The sequence below is a fragment of the Anomaloglossus baeobatrachus genome, chromosome 1 (genome assembly GCF_048569485.1).
Source record: "Anomaloglossus baeobatrachus isolate aAnoBae1 chromosome 1, aAnoBae1.hap1, whole genome shotgun sequence".
NCBI classification, from domain to species: domain Eukaryota; kingdom Metazoa; phylum Chordata; class Amphibia; order Anura; family Aromobatidae; genus Anomaloglossus; species Anomaloglossus baeobatrachus.
Genome location: NC_134353.1, coordinates 937,394,698 through 937,418,324, shown reverse-complemented (window position 1 = coordinate 937,418,324; position 23,627 = coordinate 937,394,698). Strand labels below are relative to the sequence as shown.

The 23,627-nt window shown below is 43.5% G+C and overlaps 1 protein-coding gene across 2 annotated transcripts in view; it reads left to right on the top strand.

Moving 5' to 3' along the window:
- Window positions 1-359: 359 nt before the first annotated feature.
- Window positions 360-23,627, top strand: part of C1QTNF3 (C1q and TNF related 3) — a 39,477-nt gene continuing 16,209 nt past the window's right edge. Inside the window, exons 1-3 of one of the 2 annotated variants that reach the window (XM_075343527.1) lie at window positions 360-764; window positions 4,442-4,550; window positions 12,749-12,903. In XM_075343527.1, the coding sequence (XP_075199642.1) occupies window positions 486-764; window positions 4,442-4,550; window positions 12,749-12,903 (543 nt within the window). In that variant the 5' untranslated portion in view covers window positions 360-485. The remainder of the gene's footprint in view (window positions 765-4,441; window positions 4,551-12,748; window positions 12,904-23,627) is intronic. The other variant, XM_075343536.1, reaches the window with a different exon arrangement.

Genomic DNA, 23,627 nt, shown 5'->3' with positions numbered 1-23,627 from the left:
CTACTCCTAATTCCAGTTCTAAAAACTTAGAGAGTCGAGAAAAGGAGAAAAGGAAACCTCCTCGATATTCGGATATTTTGAGAAACTTTCACGATTGTGAAATTCTTGGCCTTCGTAAAACCCGTCCTTGTTCCGAGCTCCAGACGAGAAATCCATGAAGTCTCCGTATCTAACAAGGGGCAAAACCCATTTGTTCCATGGAGACGATTTCCCATCTTATTTGTAAAGACGTGAACTCTCCGGAGAGGGGTGACCCCCGTGAACGTCCCCAATTACGACCGTGATACTAAGTTCCAGCCGCAGTGAAATCCATTTCTCCGGTCACAGTAGAAGGATGACTAATACTTTCCTTCAGGCTCGGTGGATTTCGCAGTCCTCTTTTTTTTCCCCCCTCCAGCTGTCTCCAGTATATAACTTGGTCGGAGCAGATTTTTTGGGACCTTTTTTGACCGAGCTTTATGCCTCTGCCTGGATTCTGTACATGAATGGCTCCGAAGCATCTCATCGTCTGGTGGCTTCTGGCCGCTTTTGCTTTGCCGTGTTGCCTTGGTCAGGATGAAAACATGGAGGTGAGGAGAAGATCTAATAAACCGCTGGCCAAAGTAGTTGGGAGTCATCATCAACGGACGGGCGTTACATCCGGCAGGGAAGTGGTAGGAGAGCGGAACCTCCACATTGAGACATTTTCCTTTAATTCTGCTACCCAAAAAGAGTTGGGGACCCCCGAGGTAGATGAGCTAGAGCGACCCTCACACAGAGTCCAGGTACTCTGCATTCATCTTCTTCGCCTCTCTCTGTCTTAGATTTTCTAGATTATATCTGACGAGAACAGTTGGTTGTATATAATGTTCCCTATAACTCACTGGGACAGATGTAGCAGAGCTGATCGTGTTTGGAGGGCTGCATTATTGGATCCTCCTTTTAATTCTATAAGTGATTTAGCAGACTCACCTCTGCTACATCTGACAAGGTCAGCTCTGCTACATCTGACAGTCTCAGCTCTGCTACATCTGACAATGTCACCTCTGCTACATCTGCAAATGTCAGCTCTGCTACATCTGACAATCTCAGCTCTACTACATCTGACAGTCTCAGCTCTATTACATCTGACAATCTCAGCTCTGCTACATCTGACAAGGTCAGCTCTGCTACATCTGACAATCTTGGCTCTGCTACATCTGACAATCTTGGCTCTGCTACATCTGACAATCTTGGCTCTACTACATCTGACAATCTCATCTCTGCTACATCTGACAGTCTCAGCTCTGCTACATCTGCAAATGTCAGCTCTTCTACATTGACAATCTTAGCTCTACTACATCTGACAGTCTCAGCTCTACTACATCTGACAATCTCAGCTCTGCTACATCTGACAAGGTCAGCTCTCCTACATCTGACAATCTTGGCTCTGCTACATCTGACAATCTTGGCCCTGCTACATCTGACAATCTTGGCTCTGCTACATCTGACAATATTGGCTCTGCTACATCTGACAATCTCAGCTCTGCTACATCTGACAATCTCAGCTCTGCTACATCTGACAATCTCAGCTCTGCTACATCTGACAATATTGGCTCTGCTACATCTGACTATCTCAGCTCTGATACATCTGACATTCTCAGCTCTGCTACATCTGACAATCTCAGCTCTGCTACATCTGACAGTCTCAGCTCTGCTACATCTGACAATCTCAGCTTTGCTACATCTGACAATCTCAGCTCTGCTACATTTGACAATTTTGAGCCCTACTACATCTGACAACCTCAGCTCTGCTACATTCTGACAATCTCTGCTTTGCTACATCTGACAACCTCAGCTCTGCTACATCTGACAATCTCTGCTTTGCTACATCTGACAATCTCAGCTCTGCTACATCTGACAATCTTGGCTCTGCTACATCTGAGAATCTCAGCTCTGCTACATCTGACAATCTTGGCTCTGCTACATCTGAGAATCTCAGCTCTGCTACATCTGACAATCTTGGCTCTGCTACATCTGAGAATCTCAGCTCTGCTACATCTGACAATCTCATCTCTGCTACATCTGACAGTCTCAGCTCTGCTACATCTGACAATATCAGCTCTGCTACATCTGCAAATGTCAGCTCTGCTACATTGACAATCTTAGCTCTACTACATCTGACAGTCTCAGCTCTACTACATCTGACAATCTCAGCTCTGCTACATCTGACAAGGTCAGCTCTCCTACATCTGACAATCTTGGCTCTGCTACATCTGACAATCTTGGCCCTGCTACATCTGACAATCTTGGCTCTGCTACATCTGACAATATTGGCTCTGCTACATCTGACAATCTCAGCTCTGCTACATCTGACAATCTCAGCTCTGCTACATCTGACAATCTCAGCTCTGCTACATCTGACAATATTGGCTCTGCTACATCTGACTATCTCAGCTCTGATACATCTGACATTCTCAGCTCTGCTACATCTGACAATCTCAGCTCTGCTACATCTGACAGTCTCAGCTCTGCTACATCTGACAATCTCAGCTTTGCTACATCTGACAATCTCAGCTCTGCTACATTTGACAATTTTGAGCCCTACTACATCTGACAACCTCAGCTCTGCTACATTCTGACAATCTCTGCTTTGCTACATCTGACAACCTCAGCTCTGCTACATCTGACAATCTCTGCTTTGCTACATCTGACAATCTCAGCTCTGCTACATCTGACAATCTTGGCTCTGCTACATCTGAGAATCTCAGCTCTGCTACATCTGACAATCTTGGCTCTGCTACATCTGAGAATCCCAGCTTTGCTACATCTAACAATTTCAGCTTTGCTACATCTGACAATCTTAGTTCTGCCACATATCCATATGACAATCTCAGCTCTACTACATCTGTGAATCGTTGCATTGTGTTTGTCATTCTCTCGCACTGTTTTTTGATGCTTCTCTGTTAGGACGGTTACTGTATGTCTGGACGGGTTTCACTTTTTTCTTAGACAGTTTTGGGTCTGAAGATGGAAATTTTATGCAGACACCATCATTAGAGTTATGGAAGTTTTGGGGATTTTAAAGATTCATTAAAGCTGAATAGTGAGTGCAGCTCTGGAGTATAATACAGGATGTAACTCAGGATCAGTACAGGATAAGTAATGTAATGTATGTACACAGTGACTACACCAGCAGCATAGTGAGTGCAGCTCTGGAGTATAATACAGGATGTAACTCAGGATCAGTAATGTAATGTGTGTACACAGTGACTGCACCAGCAGAATAGTGAGTGCAGCTCTGGAGTATAATCCAGGATGGAACTCAGGATCAGTACAGGATCACTAATGTAATGTATGTACACAGTAACTGCACCAGCAGAATAGTGAGCGCAGCTCTGAAGTATAATACAGGAGGTAACTCAGGATCAGTAATGTAATGTATGTACACAGTGACTGCACCAGCAGAATAGTGAGTGCAGCTCTGGAGTATAATCCAGGATGGAACTCAGGATCAGTACAGGATCACTAATGTAATGTATGTACACAGTAACTGCACCAGCAGAATAGTGAGCGCAGCTCTGAAGTATAATACAGGAGGTAACTCAGGATCAGTAATGTAATGTATGTACACAGTGACTGCACCAGCAGAATAGTGAGTGTTGCTCTGGAGTATAATACAGGAGGTAACTCAGGATCAGTAATGTAATGTATATACACAGTGACTGCACCAGCAGAACAGTGAGTGCAGCTCGGGAGTATAATACAGGATAAGTAATGTAATGTATGTACACAGTGAATGAACCAGCAGAATAGTGAGTGCAGCTCTGGTGTATAATACAGGAGGAAACGCTACTCAGACAACCCCTTCTCAATCCCAATGTCTGAACCCAGTAAAATAACAACACATACTCACCTCCGGTGCCGGCGCCATACTAGTGGTATCAGCACTGGCTCTTACAAGGATCGTTTGATGTCTGACGATCCCTGCTGCCAATCAGTGCTGGCTTCACTCTGCGCTCCATAAGACAAATTAAGACATCCAGGGGGGGTCAGACCTGCGGCCGCGCTCTCGCTTCCTCCAGATGTCAATAATGTCCGAAGAAAGTGAGAGTGAGGCCGGCGCTGACTGATCACAGGAATCGTCAGACAAAACAACATCACACAATCCTCGGGAGAGCCAGTGCCGATATCGATGGGACAGAGCCAGCACCGGAGGTGAGTATAAGTGTTATTAATTTACATAGGTATTGTACATAGGAAAACATAGGTATTGAAAAGGGGTTGTCTGAGGTCTGGACAACCCCTTTAAACAGTTGATATTGACTTTTATGATTAATACTTCCAATAGGTGGCAGTAGAGTTCAAGTTCTTTTCCTCTCTGAAGAGGCAATTTGCATATTCATAAATATTGAAATTCACATTTTGCATTAATGTTCTGTCTTAGTTTTGTTTTGAACCAATATTTCTTTATGTTCTTCAGACGCCACAACAACCAGATTGCAGTAACTGCTGCCGAGGAGAATTTCAATATAGATATCAGCAACCAATTGCCGGACCACCAGGACTACCGGGACCCCCGGGTATCCCAGGTACTGTAACTGTAAAAGAATGTATCTGATAGATAATGTCATAACGCAGACAATAAAAGGCTAAAAAAATCTATTGGAGAAATAATGAATGTTATATGAAAGGCAAGTAATCTGCAGGTATCACATTTTGCTGGCCTGATAACAGCTCCAGATTCAGTCAATATATTTTCCCCAGAATATCCCATGTCACCCGGCTGTTGGGAGAACGTTCACATCTTTGAGATGGAAAAAAATAAAACCTGAATTCTTAGAAAAAAAAATCTATTGGAGAAATAATAAATGTTCTATGAAAGGGAAGCTTTCTCCAATAATCTGCAGGTATCACATCTTGATGGCCTGATAACAGCTCCAGATTCAGTCAATATATTTTCCGCAGAATATCCCATGTCACCCGGCTGCTGGGAGAATGTTCATGTCTTTGAGACAGAAAAATAAAACCTGAATTCTTAGAAAAAAAAATCATATTACACGCTGTATCCATATATTTCATATATTTTCTGCACTTTACACTAATGAACACTTTCAAGCAGTTTTGCATTAAACTGTACGGCTCAGTAAGCTATGCATATAGATTCAGAAAATACATGTTTATATCTAGGGGCACACATGTTCACATTTTATCAGAACTGAATAGACAAAAAATCCTGATCCAGTTGTCAGTAAATTTTCTGAATCAACACATTTTCAGCTCAGAATAACAGCTCATCTATTATCCCTTACGTTGGACCCCCCCCCCTTTTGCAATGTGACAGTCATTGCACATATCCTTTCAAAGTGATAGAAGTGTTAACATGCACAAAGGTTTTTGTATACCCCCTATATGTCACTGAGGAGAGAGGATAAAATGCTGTCATTTGTCAACAAGGACGATACCAAGAAGAAGCTCCTATAGGCTGTACAGAAGCATAGATGCCACTAGCAAGGTGGTGAGAAGGGTGATACCAAGAAGACGCTCCTATAGACTGAACACAAGCGCAGATGACACTAACAAGTTGTGAGAAAGGTGATACCAAGAAGAAAAGCTCCTGCATCTTTCCTTGGGGTTACTGCAGGCTGTATAGAAGCATAGATTATGTTAACATGGTGTTGGAAAGGGTGATAGTAAGAAGAAAAGCTCCTGCATCTGCCCTTGTGGTGGCTGCAGGCTGTATAGATGTATATATGACACTAACATGGTGGTAGGAAAGGTGATACCAAGAAGAAAAGCTCCTGCATCTGCCCTTGTGGTGGCTACAGGCTGTATAGATGTATATATGACAATAACATGGTGGTAGGAAAGGTGATACCAAGAAGAAAAGCTCCTGCATCTGCCCTTGTGGTGGCTGCAGGCTGTATAGATGTATATATGACACTAAAATGGTGGTAGGAAAGGTGATACCAAGAAGAAAAGCTTCTGCATCTACCCTTGTGGTGGCTGCAGGCTGTATAGATGTATATATGACAATAACATGGTGGCAGGAAAGGTGATACCAAGAAGAAAAGCTCCTGCATCTGCCCTCGTGGTGGCTGCAGGCTGTACAGAAGTGTAAATGACACTGCCATGGTGGTAGAAAAGGTGATACCAAGAAGAAAAGCTTCTGCATCTGCCCTTGTGGTGGCTGCAGGCTGTATAGATGTATATATGACAATAACATGGTGGTAGGAAAGGTGATACCAAGAAGAAAAGCTTCTGCATCTACCCTTGTGGTGGCTGCAGGTTGTATAGATGTATATATGACATTATCATGATGGTGGGAAAGGTGATACCAAGAATTAAAGTTCCTGCATCTGCCTTTGGGGTTAATACAGGCTGTACAGAAGCATATATGACACTAACAAGGTGGTGAGAAGGGTGATACCAAGAAGAAAAGCTCCTGCATCTGCCCTTGTGGTGGCTGCAGGCTGTATAGATGTATATATGACACTAACATGGTGGTGGGAAAGGTGATACCAAGAAGAAAAGCTCCTGCATCTGCCCTTGTGGTGGCTGCAGGCTGTACAGAAGTATAAGTGACACTACCATGGTGGGGGGAAAGGTGATACCAAGAAGAAAAGCTCCTGCATCTGCCCTTGTGGTGGCTGCAGGCTGTATAGATGTATATATGACACTACCATCGTGGTGGGAAAGGTGATACCAAGAAGTAAAGTTCCTGCATCTGCCTTTGGGGTTAATACAGGCTGTACAGAAGCATAGATGACACTAACAAGGTGGTGAGAAGGGTGATACCAAGAACAAAAGCTCCTGCATCTTCCCTTGGGGTTACTGCAGGCTGTATAGAAGCATAGATTATGTTAACATGGTGTTGGAAAGGGTGATAGTAAGAAGAAAAGCTCCTGCATCTGCCGTTATGGTGGCTGCAGGCTGTACAGAAATATAAATGACACTACCATGGTGGTAGGAAAGGTGATACCAAGAAGAAAAGCTTCTGCATCTGCCCTTGTGGTGGCTGCAGGCTGTATAGATGTATATATGACACTACCATGGTGGTGGGAAAGGTGATACCAAGAAGTAAAGTTCCTGCATCTGCCCCTGGCATTACTGCAGGCTGTACAGAAGTATAAATGACATTACCAAGGTTGTGAGAAGGGTGATACCAAAAGGAAAAGCTCTTACATCTACCCTTTGGGTTACTGCGTTCTGTACAGAAGCATCGATGGCAATAACAAGGTGGTGAGAAGGGTGATACCAAGAAGAAAAGAATAAATACCAACATCAAATCTGCATCTCTTGCCAAAAAACACACAAAAAAATGAAAGTTCCTGTACAAGGGGCAAAACGATAGGAATAACAGCCTGTAAAGTGGGTGATACTTGATTGTGGGCTGCAGCACTTGATTGTGGGCTGCAGCACTTGATTGTGGGCTGCAGCACTTGATTGTGGGCTGCAGCACTTGATTATGGGCTGCAGCACCAGCTGCAGTCATGTATGGATGATCCACTATGGGGAGTAAACTGACAGCCCTTGGTGCCCCCTACACTATGCTGAATGCAGGATACCCCAACATTAATGACCTCTCCATCTACCCCTTATTGTGAGTGCACATATTTTATTGTAATCAATCGATCCAAGTTTAATAAGAAAACGTCTATTATCTATATATGCATTTTCAGAGAAAAAATGACAACTGTGACACTGTCCCTTTAATTGTTTAGATTGCATACATAGCTGGAGGAAATGCTAATAATGCTGCAATCCTGTGCTAATGTGAGGGCAACGATATCTACGTAACACACGTGTCAATCACCTACACTGTCTGTTTCCTACATGTTCAGTGATTTCCCCAGACGTTCCCCATTATTCATCAACACCTGTTATCACGGTTTATTTCTGTTCTTGCTGGAGACAGTAAAGATGTTGTACAGGATTAGACGTCATAGCTGCTTCCTTCTGTATACAGGTAAATTATAACATTCTGTCTGCCTGGAGTCACCACTAGGGGGAGCTGACTGCCCACAGAAGTATTATTGAATTCAATGACAGCTGTATAAATATCTATGTAGTGAGCTCCTCCTAGTGGTGGGAACAGGCAGATAAAATATTATCCTTTAATCTGCTACATCTGAGAGAAGCATGATGCATTAACTGAAGCCCTGATTCCAGGGATATGTCACTTACTGGGCTGTGTTTTGCTGTTTCAATAAAATAAGTGTTTTATCAGCTGGAGATTATCACTAGGTGTCTGGTAGTAGGAAAATAAAATATTATTCTTTTAAAGAGAATCTGTTACATCTGAGAGAAGCATGATTCAGGAGCAAAATCCCTGATTCCAGGGATGTGTCACTTACTGGGCTGTGTTACTAAAATAAGTGTTTTATCAGCTAGACATTATCACTAGGAGTATGGATATGTCACTTACTGGGCTGTGTTTTGCTGTTTCAATAAAATAAGTGTTTTATCAGCTGGAGATTATCACAAGGAGTATGGATATGTCACTTTATGGGCTGTATTTTGCTGTTTCAATAAGTGTTTTATCAGCTGGAGATTATCACTAGGAGTCTGGATATGTCACTTACTGGGCTGTGTTTTGCTGTTTCAATAAGTGTTTTATCACCTGAAGATTATCACTAGGAGTCTGGATATGTCACTTACTGGGCTGTGTTTTGCTGTTTCAATAAGTGTTTTATCAGCTGGAGATTATCACTAGTAGTCTGGATAGGTCACTTACTGGGCTGTGTTTTGCTGTTTCAATAAGTGTTTTATCAGCTGGAGATTATCACTAGGAGTATGGATATGTCACTTACTGGGCTGTGTTTTGCTGTTTCAATAAGTGTTTTATCAGCTGAAGATTATCACTAGGAGTCTGGATATGTCACTTACTGGGCTGTGTTTTGCTGTTTCAATAAGTGTTTTATCACCTGAAGATTATCACTAGGAGTCTGGATATGTCACTTACTGGGCTGTGTTTTGCTGTTTCAATAAGTGTTTTATCAGCTGGAGATTATCACTAGTAGTCTGGATAGGTCACTTACTGGGCTGTGTTTTGCTGTTTCAATAAGTGTTTTATCAGCTGGAGATTATCACTAGGAGTATGGATATGTCACTTACTGGGCTGTGTTTTGCTGTTTTAATAAGTGTTTTATCAGCTGGAGATTATCACTAGGAGTCTGGATATGTCACTTACTGGGCTGTGTTTTGCTGTTTCAATAAGTGTTTTATCAGCTGGAGATTATCACTAGGAGTCTGGATATGTCACTTATTGGGCTGTGTTTTGCTGTTTTAATAAGTGTTTTATCAGCTGGAGATTATCACTAGGAGTCTGGATAGGTCACTTACTAGGCTATGTTTTGCTGTTTCAATAAGTGTTTTATCAGCTGGAGATTATCACTAGGAGTCTGGATATGTCACTTACTGGGCTGTGTTTTGCTGTTTCAATAAGTGTTTTATCAGCTGAAGATTATCACTAGGAGTCTGGATATGTCACTTACTGGGCTGTGTTTTTCTGTTTCAATAAGTGTTTTATCAGCTGAAGATTATCACTAGGAGTCTGGATATGTCACTTACTGGGCTGTGTTTTGCTGTTTCAATAAGTGTTTTATCAGCTGGAGATTATCACTAGGAGTCTGGATATGTCACTTACTGGGCTGTGTTTTTCTGTTTCAATAAGTGTTTTATCAGCTGAAGATTATCACTAGGAGTCTGGATATGTCACTTACTGGGCTGTGTTTTGCTGTTTCAATAAGTGTTTTATCAGCTGGAGATTATCACTAGGAGTCTGGATATGTCACTTACTGGGCTGTGTTTTTCTGTTTCAATAAGTGTTTTATCAGCTGAAGATTATCACTAGGAGTCTGGATATGTCACTTACTGGGCTGTGTTTTGCTGTTTTAATAAGTGTTTTATCAGCTGGAGATTATCACTAGGAGTCTGGATATGTCACTTACTGGGCTGTGTTTTTCTGTTTCAATAAGTGTTTTATCAGCTGGAGATTATCACTAGGAGTCTGGATATGTCACTTACTGGGCTGTGTTTTGCTGTTTCAATAAGTGTTTTATCAGCTGGAGATTATCACTAGGAGTCTGGATATGTCACTTACTGGGCTGTGTTTTGCTGTTTCAATAAGTGTTTTATCAGCTGGAGATTATCACTAGGAGTCTGGATATGTCACTTACTGGGCTGTGTTTTGCTGTTTCAATAAGTGTTTTATCAGCTGGAGATTATCACTAGGAGTCTGGATATGTCACTTACTGGGCTGTGTTTTTCTGTTTCAATAAGTGTTTTATCAGCTGGAGATTATCACTAGGAGTCTGGATATGTCACTTACTGGGCTGTGTTTTTCTGTTTCAATAAGTGTTTTATCAGCTGAAGATTATCACTAGGAGTCTGGATATGTCACTTACTGGGCTGTGTTTTGCTGTTTTAATAAGTGTTTTATCAGCTGGAGATTATCACTAGGAGTCTGGATATGTCACTTACTGGGCTGTGTTTTGCTGTTTCAATAAGTGTTTTATCAGCTGGAGATTATCACTAGGAGTCTGGATATGTCACTTATTGGGCTGTGTTTTGCTGTTTTAATAAGTGTTTTATCAGCTGAAGATTATCACTAGGAGTCTGGATATGTCACTTACTGGGCTGTGTTTTGCTGTTTCAATAAGTGTTTTATCAGCTGAAGATTATCACTAGGAGTCTGGATAGGTCACTTACTGGGCTGTGTTTTGCTGTTTCAATAAGTGTTTTATCACCTGAAGATTATCACTAGGAGTCTGGATATGTCACTTACTGGGCTGTGTTTTGCTGTTTCAATAAGTGTTTTATCAGCTGGAGATTATCACTAGTAGTCTGGATAGGTCACTTACTGGGCTGTGTTTTGCTGTTTCAATAAGTGTTTTATCAGCTGGAGATTATCACTAGGAGTCTGGATAGGTCACTTACTGGGCTGTGTTTTGCTGTTTCAATAAGTGTTTTATCACCTGAAGATTATCACTAGGAGTCTGGATATGTCACTTACTGGGCTGTGTTTTGCTGTTTCAATAAGTGTTTTATCAGCTGAAGATTATCACTAGGAGTCTGGATAGGTCACTTACTGGGCTGTGTTTTGCTGTTTCAATAAGTGTTTTATCACCTGAAGATTATCACTAGGAGTCTGGATATGTCACTTACTGGGCTGTGTTTTGCTGTTTCAATAAGTGTTTTATCAGCTGGAGATTATCACTAGGAGTCTGGATATGTCACTTACTGGGCTGTGTTTTGCTGTTTCAATAAGTGTTTTATCAGCTGGAGATTATCACTAGGAGTCTGGATAGGTCACTTACTGGGCTGTGTTTTGCTGTTTCAATAAGTGTTTTATCAGCTGGAGATTATCACTAGTAGTCTGGATAGGTCACTTACTGGGCTGTGTTTTGCTGTTTCAATAAGTGTTTTATCAGCTGGAGATTATCACTAGGAGTATGGATATGTCACTTACTGGGCTGTGTTTTGCTGTTTTAATAAGTGTTTTATCAGCTGGAGATTATCACTAGGAGTCTGGATATGTCACTTATTGGGCTGTGTTTTGCTGTTTTAATAAGTGTTTTATCAGCTGGAGATTATCACTAGGAGTCTGGATAGGTCACTTACTGGGCTGTGTTTTGCTGTTTCAATAAGTGTTTTATCAGCTGGAGATTATCACTAGGAGTCTGGATATGTCACTTACTGGGCTGTGTTTTGCTGTTTCAATAAGTGTTTTATCAGCTGAAGATTATCACTAGGAGTCTGGATATGTCACTTACTGGGCTGTGTTTTGCTGTTTCAATAAGTGTTTTATCAGCTGGAGATTATCACTAGGAGTCTGGATATGTCACTTACTGGGCTGTGTTTTGCTGTTTCAATAAGTGTTTTATCAGCTGAAGATTATCACTAGGAGTCTGGATATGTCACTTACTGGGCTGTGTTTTGCTGTTTCAATAAGTGTTTTATCAGCTGGAGATTATCACTAGGAGTCTGGATATGTCACTTACTGGGCTGTGTTTTGCTGTTTCAATAAGTGTTTTATCAGCTGGAGATTATCACTAGGTGTCTGGTAGTAGGAAGAGACAATATTATTCTTTAAAAGAGAATCTGTCACATCTGAGAGAAGCGTGATTCAGGAGCAAAAACCCTGATTCCAGGGATGTGTCACTTACTGGGCTGTGTTACTAAAATAAATGTTTTATCAGCAGGAGATTATCACTACAAGACTAGGTGTCTCCTGCCTTCTGGTCCAATCCTATCCACACCACTGATATAGCAGCTTTCTGTCAATATACAGTGTACACAGAGAGCTGCCAATCAGTGATGAGGCGGAGTTCTACACAGCTCTGCTAGATCTGCGGTAGAGAAAACTGTGATTGTATCAGAACTGCTGCACCCAGTAATCTAAGTGACACATCACTGGAATCAGGGTCTCTACCCTTACAGCAGTCAGATTACATAGCACAAACCTGCTGACAGATCCCTTTTAACCGTGTTTAAAGGGTAACAAAGGATTTTGAGCTGGGTCACAAAAAATGTGTTTTTTGACAGGCTGGCACTAAAGTGGGATTGGCATCCCAGTAATGAGCTCCAAAAAGTCTGTAAGGAGCAACTTCAACTAATAGTTTCTTCAGGAAGTGATGTCAGAGGAAGGGGCGTGGCCTGAGCAACCTCTGCTGCAGCACAGTCACCTGCAGCAGTAGTTGTTAACCATTTCTGCTCCTGCAAGTTACCTATGAAAATGTACCACAGTTTCATGTTCTCACCATTTTTTTGTGTGTTCAATGTTTAGGAAATCATGGAAATAATGGAAACAACGGGGCAACCGGGCAAGAAGGAGCCACGGGGGAGAAGGGGGACAAAGGAGACATGGGTCCAAGAGGAGAAAGGGGGAACGCAGGCCTGAGAGGAGAAAAGGGCTATCCAGGCGTCCCTCCAGAGCTTCAGGTAGGAGGATGACATCACTTAAAGGGGTTTGTCCACTTTTTTTCTTACAGGGGTTTTCCAAAACCAAAGGTGATATTCATACAAAATGTCCATTTAATTGAATTATTTATTACTATTATTATTGTTAGTATTATTATTGTTAGTATTAATATTATTATTGTTATTATTGTTATTGTTATTATTATTATTATTATTAATATTAATACTATTATTGTTATTAAAAGTATTATTATTAATATTATTATTATTATTAGTATTATTGTTGTTATCATTAATAATATTATTATTATTATTATTATCAGTATTATTATTATTATTATTAGTATTATTAGTATTATTATTAATATTATTATTGTTATTATTGTTATTGTTGTTATTATTATTATTATTAATACTATTATTGTTATTAAAAGTATTATTATTAATATTATTATTATTAGTATTATTGTTATCATTAATAATATTATTATTATTATCAGTATTATTATTATTATTATTAGTATTATTAGTATTATTATTAATATTATTATTGTTATTATTGTTATTGTTGTTATTATTATTATTATTATTATTAATACTATTATTGTTATTAATGTATTATTATTATTATTATTAATATTATTATTATTGTTAGTGTTACTGTTAGTATTATTATTATTATTATTATTATTATTATTATTATTATTATTATTATTGTCAGTATTATTATTATTATTAATAATAATAATAATAATAATAATAATATAATTATAATATGCTTCAATTAAATATTCCCTACTGCTGCCCCGACCCTGAGAACGTTCCATTTACACTGGGAATTCTAAAATTAAACGTCATTCGAAGCAAATGAAAAAAAAAGAACATAGGAAGTTAGAGTAGAGAGGGAACAATAGAGAATTTTTAATTGAAATATAATAGAAAAGTGATTAAATTAAATTAAATAGACATTTAGCATGTAATTCACCTTTGGGTTCAGACCACCCTACTAAATGCATATATTTGGCCCTAAAATTAATTTTTGGAATTGGTTTTCATGAAAAATTTTACAACTTCGGCTTTTACAAGTGTTTTGTTTCCCTCCACAAAGGGGGAAATGACAGATAAAAAGAGTTAGAGACTCCCCATCAGACCATCAGAATGAGCTCGCTGATGGATCCTCAGTTAACTCATTCTGAAGCCAGCAATATACAAAGTGGCTAAAGAAGGCATTTTTTTTTATGAAACTCATACTACAAAAATTACTTTTAGCCACACCATAAATGTGCCTATGTAGCTCCGCAGATCTAATGCTGCGCTCCCCAAAATGTCAGGATACATACAGTATACACCGTGTGCAGAATTTTTAGGCAAGTTGTATTTTAGAGGGTTTTTTTTATTATTGATCAACAACTATGTTCTCAATCAACCCAAAAGACTCATAAATATCAAAACTTAATATTTTTGGAAGTTGGAGTGGGTTTTTTTAGATTTGGCTATCTTAGGAGGATATCTGTTTGTGCAGGTAACTATTACTGTGCAGAATTATTAGGCAACTTAATAAAAACCAAATCTATTCCCATCTCACTTGTTTATTTTCACCAGGTAAACCAATATAACTGCACAATATTTAGAAATAAACATTTCTGATATGCAAAAACAAAACCCAAAAAATGAGTGCCCAATATCGCCCCCTTTCTTTCTGATGACACTCAGCAGCCGACCATCCCTAGATTCTGTCAGTTGCTTTATCTGTTTACGATCAACATTGCGTGCAGCAGCCACCACAGCCTCCAGACACTGCTCCGAGAGGTGTACTGTTTTCCCTCCCTGTAGATCTCACATTTTATGAGGGACCACAGGTTCTCTATGGGGTTCAGATCAGGTGAACAAGGGGGCCATGTCATTATTTTTTCATCTTTTAGACCTTTACTGGCCAGCCATGCTGTGGAGTAGTTGGATGCATGTGATGGAGCATTGTGCTGCATGAAAACATGTTTTTCTTGAACGATACCGACTTCTTCCTGTACCACTGCTTGCAGAAGTTGTCTTCCAGAAACTGGCAAAAGGTCTGGGAGTTGAGCTTCACTCCATCCCCAACCCGAAAAGGTCCCACAAGTTGATCTTTGCTGATCCCAGCCCATACCAGTGCCCACCTCCACCTTGCTGACGTCTGAGTCGGAGTGGAGCTCTCTGCCCTTTACTGATCCAGCCTCTGGCCCATCCATCTGGCCCATCAAGAGTCACTCTCATTTCATCAGTCCATAAAACCTTTGAAAAATCAGTCTTAAGATATTTCTTGGCCCAGTCTTGACGTTTTATCTTCTGTTTCTGTCACGGGCGGAGAAGGGGACTCTGCGCTCTCCCACTGCTCGGGTCCGGCTGCCGCTGCTGCTGCGGCTGCTGCTGCTCGGTGGTGGCTCGAGCGGTGGGCTGGATCCCGGGGACTCGAGCGGCGTTCCTCGCCCGTGAGTGAAAAGGGGATTTTTTGATTGTGGGGGTTTGTGATTATTGTCCGTGACGCCACCCACGGTTGTGGTGATATTGGTGACACCACCGCTGCTCTGGACGGGGATCCCAGGAGCGGTGACAGGGAGCAGCTTTGTTGTTAGTCCTCCCCTCCGTGGGTAGGGGGTTGGTTGTCCCGGGGCCTGGTGATGGGGTAGGGATGGATGGCAGGCGGGTTACAGGGCCTGGTGAGGTGCAGGGTCGCAGGGGCAGCGCTGTGCCGCACGGCACGGTGGTACTCACTCAGACAATGATGAAGACACAGTTCTCGGTAAAACACACGGCTGGATGGACGGGTCCCACTGACGGCTACGGTGGTTTCTGCTCCTGGCAGGTTGATGGTGACTGTCTTTCCCTGCACCTATGTACGGTAGATGGTTCCAATGGGTTCCCACCGGTAACCCGCTCCCCGGCTTGGATATAGGTTGGAGGAGCCCCTTTTGCCCGCAGGCGCTGGCCCTGAGAAACGGTTGCCTTGGCAGTGGCGGTGTCTCCCTCACTTGGTTGGATGGTTGCCTTCTGTCGGTACTTGGCTGTTGGGAAACCCAGGAGGTTCCCTTCACTAACAAATTTGGCAAATTCACGGTGACTCCTAGCCTTGCCGGGGTCCGTAAGCCCCTGCCAGATGGTGCTGACTTCTCTTTGTGTACCGGTCCGGTACCGCCGGGCCACCGCCCGTCCACGGTCCTTACGGTAGACTCCAATCGGTCACTCCTGCAGACGGTCACCACCGTCTGACAACCTTGCTGCTCCGTCCGGGCCACACACCCGGACTCACTTCAGATTGCTCGACTGCTACTTTACTTCCTCACTCCTGTAACTCCTGAACTAATCTGCCTGTTTTCCCTCCTCCAGGACTGTGAACTCCTCGGTGGGCGGGACCAACCGCCTGGCCCACCCCCTGGTGTGGACATCAGCCCCTGGAGGAAGGCAACAAGGGTTTTGACTTCGGTGTGCCTGACCGGGATGTGGGGTGTGTGGGTGTTGTTCTCTGTGGCCCCTGGCTTGTCCAGGGCGCCACATTTCTTGTTCAGAGGTGGTGGTTTTTCAGCCTTCCTTACCTTGGCCTGTCCCTGAGTATGGCACATCTTGTGCTTTTTGATACTCCAGTAACGTTGCAGCTCTGAAATATGGCCAAACTGGTGGCAAATGGCATCTTGGCAGCTTCACGCTTGATTTACTCAAAGTTATTTTGCGTCTTTTTTGCCCAGCACGCTTCTTGCGACCCTGTTGGCTATTTGCCATGAAACGCTTCATTGTTCGGTGATCACGCTTCAAAAGTTTTTCAATTTCAAGACTGCTGCATCCCTTTGCAAGACATCTCACAATATGGACTTTTCAGAGCCCGTCAAATCTCTCTTCTGACCCATTTTGCCAAAGTAAAGGAAGTTGCCTAATAATTAAGCACCCCTTATATAGGGTGTTGATGTCATTACACCGCACCCCTCCTCATTACAGAGATGCACATCACCTGATTTACTTAATTGGCAGTTGGCTCTCAGCCTATACAGCTTGGAGTAGGACGACATGTATAAAAAGTGTCATGTGATCAAAATACTCATTTGCCTAATAATTCTGCACACAGTGTATACCATACCTCCATGTTGTTCTCCAAAAAGAACCCTTAGAAATGATTTTCGGTTTGCATAGAAAAAAACACACAAATGTATTCACTGTACTTTGTGTTTCAGTTCCTCGCCATTTTTACAACCTCTGCTTGTTGTCAGTGAATTCTTTACAGCCAAGGGCCATAAAGCTGCACAGAACTAATTAACCCTTCTAGGACTCTGGTCACATGATCTTTCCAACATTCTATTTGTCAGTTCTATTTTATAAACAAACGGAATGCGTGTTCCATTGTGCCAAACGAGCCTCATAGATTACACAGGTGTGCACAATTTGGGTTTATGAAAATGTTTTCATATTCAATGATTGATTCTTATGTTTTCCTTAAGCACTTGGTGGGAGAACTGTGCAGGACTGTTCTCATCACATCAGAGCAATACTTTGGGATGACTGTTCTGGAGTACTGCAGGTCTGAAAATAAATTATTGAAGAGGGAGAACTGTGAAAGAGTGTTCACATCACTTCAGAGCAATATTTTGGCATGGTTTTTGTGAGGTACTGAAGGTATGATATTAATTTATTGGAGAGGGAGAACTGTGCAGGACAGTTCACATAACATCAGAGCAATACTTTGGGATAATTGTTCTGAGCTGCGTAGGTATGAAATGAATTTAATAGAGAGGGAGAACTGTGCAGCACTGTTCACATCACATCAGGGCAACACTTTGGGATGGCTGTTCTGAGGAACTGTAGGTCTGAAATTAATTTATTGGAGAGGGAGAACTGTGCAAGACTTGTCAGAGCAATACTTTGGGATGGCTTTTTGGAGGTATTGCAGGTCTGAAATGAATTTATTAGAGAGGGAGAATTGTGCACAACTGTTCACATCCTGTCAGAACAATACTTTGGTATAGCTGTTCTGAGGTACTGTAGATCTGAAATTAATTTATTGGAGAGGGAGAACTGTGCAGGACTGTTCACATCACATCAGAGCAACACTTTGGGATGGTTGTTTTGGGATACTGCAGATCTGAAATTAATTTATTAGAGAAGGAGAACTGTGCAGGACTGTTCACATCACATCAGAACAATTTTTTGGGATGACCATTCTGGAGTACTGCAGGTCTGAAATTAATTTATTGGAGAGGGAGAACTGTGCAGACTATTCACATCACATCAGAACAATACTTTGGGATGACTGTTCTTGGGTACTGCAGATCTAAAATTAATTTATTAGAGAGGGAGAACTGTGCAGGACTGTGGAGAACTGGGGAGGACTGTGCAGGACATCATATCAGAGCAATACTGTGGGATTGTTGTTCTGAGATACTGTAGATCTGAAATAAATTTATTAGAGAGGGGGAACATGCAAGACGGTTCACATTACAACAGAGAAATACTTTGGGATGGCTGTTCTGGGGTACTGCAGGTCTGAAATTAATTTATTGGAGAGGGAGAACTGTGCAAGACTTGTCAGAGCAATACTTTAGGATGGCGGTTTTGAGGTACTGCAGGTCTGATATGAATGTATTAGAGAAGGAGAACTGTGCAGGACTCTTCACATAACGTCAGAACAAGACTTTGGGATGGTTGTTCTGGAGTACTGCAGGTCTGAAAATAAATTATTAGAGAAGGAAAACTGTGCAGGACTGTTCATGTCTTATCAGAGCAATACTTTGGGATGGCGGTTTTGAGGTACTGCAGGTCTGATATGAATTTATTAAAGAGGGAGAACTGTGCAGGACTATTCACATCACATCAAGCAATACTTTGGGATGGCTGTTCTGGGGTTATGCAGGTCTGAAAGGAATTTATTAGAGAGGGAGAACTGTGCAGAACTCTTCACATAACGTTAGAACAATACTTTGGGATGATTGTTCTGGGTTTATGCAGATCTGAAATGAATTGATTAGAGAGGGAGAACTGTGCAACACTGTTCAAGTCAGAGCAATAGTTTGGAATGGTTTTTTGAGGTACTGCAGGTCTGAAATGAATTTATTGGAGAGGGAGAACTGTGCAGGACTGTTCACATCACATCAGACAATACTTTGGGACTATTCTTTGACCTATTTCCATGTACACTTTATACCCTTTGATTTTCGCTTCTTTCCAGCTTTCTGTTGCGGTAAGAATCTTATACACCGTCTTTTGTCGGAGCAATTGTCTTCAGATTCTGATGACTGCTGATAAGTCCTTATCTTATAGACAATATGTCCGTAAATGAAGAACTTTGCCACCAACAATACCAATATTGCTCTATGTAATTATTACTGTAGGTCTGATGGGTGCGATATCCGCGAGGCCTGGCGTCCATGTCACATTTCCGTCTGATATCTATTGTATATGACATTTGCTTGTTTTCTCCCATGAAAGCCTTGGCTTTTCCGCTATCTCTGTACCCGCCGTTCCTTTATTAGCGGCACCGACTCCTCTGAATATCTGAGTATATCCTAAGTCCCAATAATTGAGTCTGGGAGAAAGAAGGAGCGTTTCCATGGCGATGTCTCCGCGTTTCTTGCCCCTTTCCTTTATCTTTTCTGTATCCTCTCCATTCCGCGTTGTCACGGAGATTGTTTTCTTAATTCTTGTAAGAAGTTTACGGCCTTTTTTATTTATTTATTCATTTTTAAATGGAACTTTAGATCCTCGAGTAAATTAATGCGAGAACCCGGCAAATTCACAAATAATAATTAGCGCGCATGAAAGGACGCCGAACTATGGAAGCCGAGGTTCGGCTACAACAAATATTTAACCCTGTGATTGCCAAGGTTTTGCTAACACTTCTGTGACGCCCTGACACCGCCAGGTGTCGCACACAATATAGGCCGCGCACAAACACCTTCCCTCACAGGGTTACATACAGCTGACCTGAAACCCTAGTCACCCCCCCCCAGGGTAGGACAGACACACCAGTGGGCGGGACCAGGCAGATGGAGAACGCCCACCTAGGGGTCTAGAGAACCCGGGGCGGGAAACACAGTGAGTTAAGCTTGAGTTGGAGTTCAGAGAGGAGTGAAGGAGGAGGTAAAGCTCATGTACAAGGAGCAGTGGCACCGGGGTTGGAGCCCCGGTGCATTGACTAGGTGGCAGACAGTGGTCCGTGTCTGACAGAAGACGGGAAGACGGCAGCCGGAGATCCGAGGTGGACTGGGGCAGGGTTGTAGCCCGCCGGTACCGACACCGGAGAACCGACCCGGAAACCGTGCACAGAGGGGGTTCTTGGACCCTGAAGCCAGGACCGGAACCAACAGCCTAGCTAATTAACCAATTGAGGGCAGGATTAAAGGTCCTGTCCCAACCAAAGTCCCAAAAGCAGACAACCACCCACAGAGAGGGATAGGGCATCCGCCAGGGCCCGGTAGATCCCAAGGGTCAGCGTCAACTCCTCAGGTACACAACACACCGGGAGCGGACTTCTCCCATTCCACACGTGTTAAATCAATACAGAAGAAACACAGAGTGCAGAGGAAAAATGACACAGACCATCAGCCCGGGTGGGGGACCAGAGGACACCCGGCCGCGATATCAGCCGGCCACCAGCACCTTGGGTAACTACTGGACTTGTCTGATTTATTTAACCGTGAGTAAGCTGAGACTCCCTGGTCTGACCAGGCGTGCCAGCCCCTGCCATCACCGTCCCCCCTGCACTGAGTCACCGGGTCCCGGGGCAACCATCCCTACCCACGGAGGGGTTAACAACCAGCTGCCATCCCATCGCCTCAGGTGCCCCACAGCAGCAGCGGTGGTGCCACACTTCACCACACACCGTGGGTGGCGTCACAGACTGACTACGGTAAATCCCGTACGTCCCCCTTTCATTTGGCGTGTCCGCGTGACCCCCCAGGTCCGGAGAATCCCTTGAGCCACACTGCGGATCCGGATCAGAGCAGCCCGGCTGCTACTGACGTGGGGGCGGCACACTTCATTCTCTGGGTCAATCATTTGCTACTTAAACCATCAGATACCAATTACCATGTTTAATGGTCCTAAAATGTTATGGAAAAACCCCGAACCTCCAGCGTACTTCAGATGTGCTGCTCATTTCCCCCGCCAATCTTCTCTTCCAGGGAGAGATGTCATGTGATCACTGCAGCCAATCATCAGGCACTGATTACCTGCAGCAGTGACATTCCGTCTCAGCCAAAAGAAAGAGCTAAGAACTAGGAGACTTTCTACCATTGTGGCTACTGTTTGGCTTCCATGGCTGCATGTCAAAAGAAGTCCAGTACGTGAGTGTAGCACCCAGGGATATGGGATACTCGGTTCTGGGCAGTGTCTCTTTTGGGAATGTCACGTTGGTGGCAGTTGCCCGGTCCCGTGCCCTGGGCCCTTTTTGTAATGGGGATATTTACAGGGGACTGGTGAATAAACTTTATTTGTGACGTCTCTTCCGTTGTTGTGGCTAAGTATAGGGAGCCGTCGCTGCAGAATGTCTCTACTGGGGCTGATGGTATGATCAGCTAGTATGGTAGTCCCTCCGCAAGTAGGGTATTGCCCCAGAGGGTGTATGGTGCAGTGGGCGTCGGAAGAAGGAGTCCAGACAGGTATTCAGTGCAACTGGTTTATTCACTGCTGGTAGATGTTGACTGGTTGCCCGAGGCCGGCTAGTTTCACCTCCAGGTCCCTTTCGTCCCAGTGCCAGTCTGGTTTTCTGGTACCTTCTTCCCCTGCACCTGTCTCTAGTAAGTGGGTCCCTGTGGTATAGAACACTGGGGGTCCCCGTTCTGTGGTTTGTCCACCTCTGTCCGCCTGACGTTAGTGTGAACCCTTTGCGGTTGGAGTCTCTGGTCCTCTCCCCAGTTCTCCCGTTGCTACTGACTCTTCGAATTCTTTAGGGTCAGCAAGGTCCTTGATAGTCCCCTTTGCTGTGTAGGTGTTAACAGGTCGGCTTGAAGCTCTTTCCTGTTCTAGGGTCCTGTACCCTGTCGGTGCGTAGTTCCGGGAGTGCTCCACCGTACTCCACCGGCAACCACCTCTCCTGGGTACCAGGTCACTGTCAACCCAAGTCAGGGTGTCACTTCACCTCCACCTTCACACCTCGCCTGTCAGACACTATCTACTGACTACTCTCCACAGTCTGCCCCTCCCTTCTGGTCAACTAGTGGACTGAATTGGCTCCACCTCTAGGCAGCCATCTATGGTCCGACCCTAGCTGGGCAACATTACATGGGGGAATTGTTGGGGAAACTGGGATTACCTGGGTTTTTGTTGTTACCGGCACTGGGGTTCTGGGTCCCTAAGGGGGTATGCCCTGGGGATGCAGAACCTTGTAGCACCCTGATGGGTTCAGGGGCGCTACATGAGCATTTTTCATCAACAACCATTATATGGAGTCTATCATTGAAGTCTGGGAGGCAGCTTAGGGCTCATTGTGAAGGACGCAGTCTTGGGAGGGCTCTAATAAGATAAGCTACCTCCGCATTCCTCCTGGAGATTTTCTGACCTCCCATTCTATATCCATAAACTTTAATATGGAGTCGGTGTCTTGAATGTGTCACGGCCTGATGTGATCTCGGGGAGATCTGGGATCAGAAGGTCGTCACAGCATATTGTGGATTGTAGATCTTCTTTGGTGTCCGCTCATCGTTTACCCTCAGTTAGAGCTTTTTTAATTTCATCTGGTGTTGAAGGGGTTAAGGTTCTTTTCTATCCTATCGTTGATGGCTGGCAAAATCTGTCTCATTACTGAGTTTTTAATAATAAGTATTATTTTATTCCATGCTACTTTTTATTCATATGGATTTTGGAATGTTAAAATAATCAATACAGAAGTTACTATTTGTGTGTGGCGCTGCAGCCCTTCTATTCCTCTTTGAATATACAGTTCCCAGCAAAGACACTTGCTGTGCTCCGGAAACTCTAGGGCATTACTTGCGGTAAGGTGGCTTCTCTTTTTTTGTAGATATAACGGCTCCTGCTCTTCTAACAATACTCTACAAGATTTTGGAGGCATCTGTGGGAATGTTTCCCCCTTCATCCAGAAGATTGTTTGTGTGGTGATCCTGATGTTGGGAAGAGCCCAAACACAATGATCATTATTGGTGTTGGATGGGACTGAGGTCCAGGCTCTATCACCAAACTCCCCCAACATGTCTGTATGGAGCTTGTGCACTGGGCGCCGTCATGGGGAACAGAAAAGGGTCTACCCCAAACTGTTTCCCCAAAGCTGAGGCTACAATTGTCCACAATGTCTTGTACTGAAGGATTAAGATTTCCCTTCACTGGATCTAAGAAGCCGAGAAAGACCCCTGATAATAGCCCGGAGCATTTGTGGCGCCCTGGACAAGCCAGGTCATCACAGGTACTGCAACAACACACCCCGAGATAGGCACACCAGTCACACACAAATCCTTGTTGCCTCCCTCCAGGGGCTGATGTCCACACCAGGTGGGATGGAGCCAGGCGGTTGGCCCCACCCACTGAGGAGTTCACAGTCCTGGAGGTGGGAAAGGAAGTCAGTGTAGTTAGGGAGAGTGAAGGAGAAGGAGTGAAGTAGTAGTAGAGGAGCAGACTGACCGTGTCCGGGTACGTGGCCCGGACACCGAGAGCAAGGTTGGCAGACAGTGGTGGCCGTCTGCAGGAGAGGCTGATCGACGCGGAACCGTAGGACTGGGGATGGGCGGTGGGCTGCCGGTACCGAACCGGGGAGCGAAGAGAAGCCAGCACAAACCGGC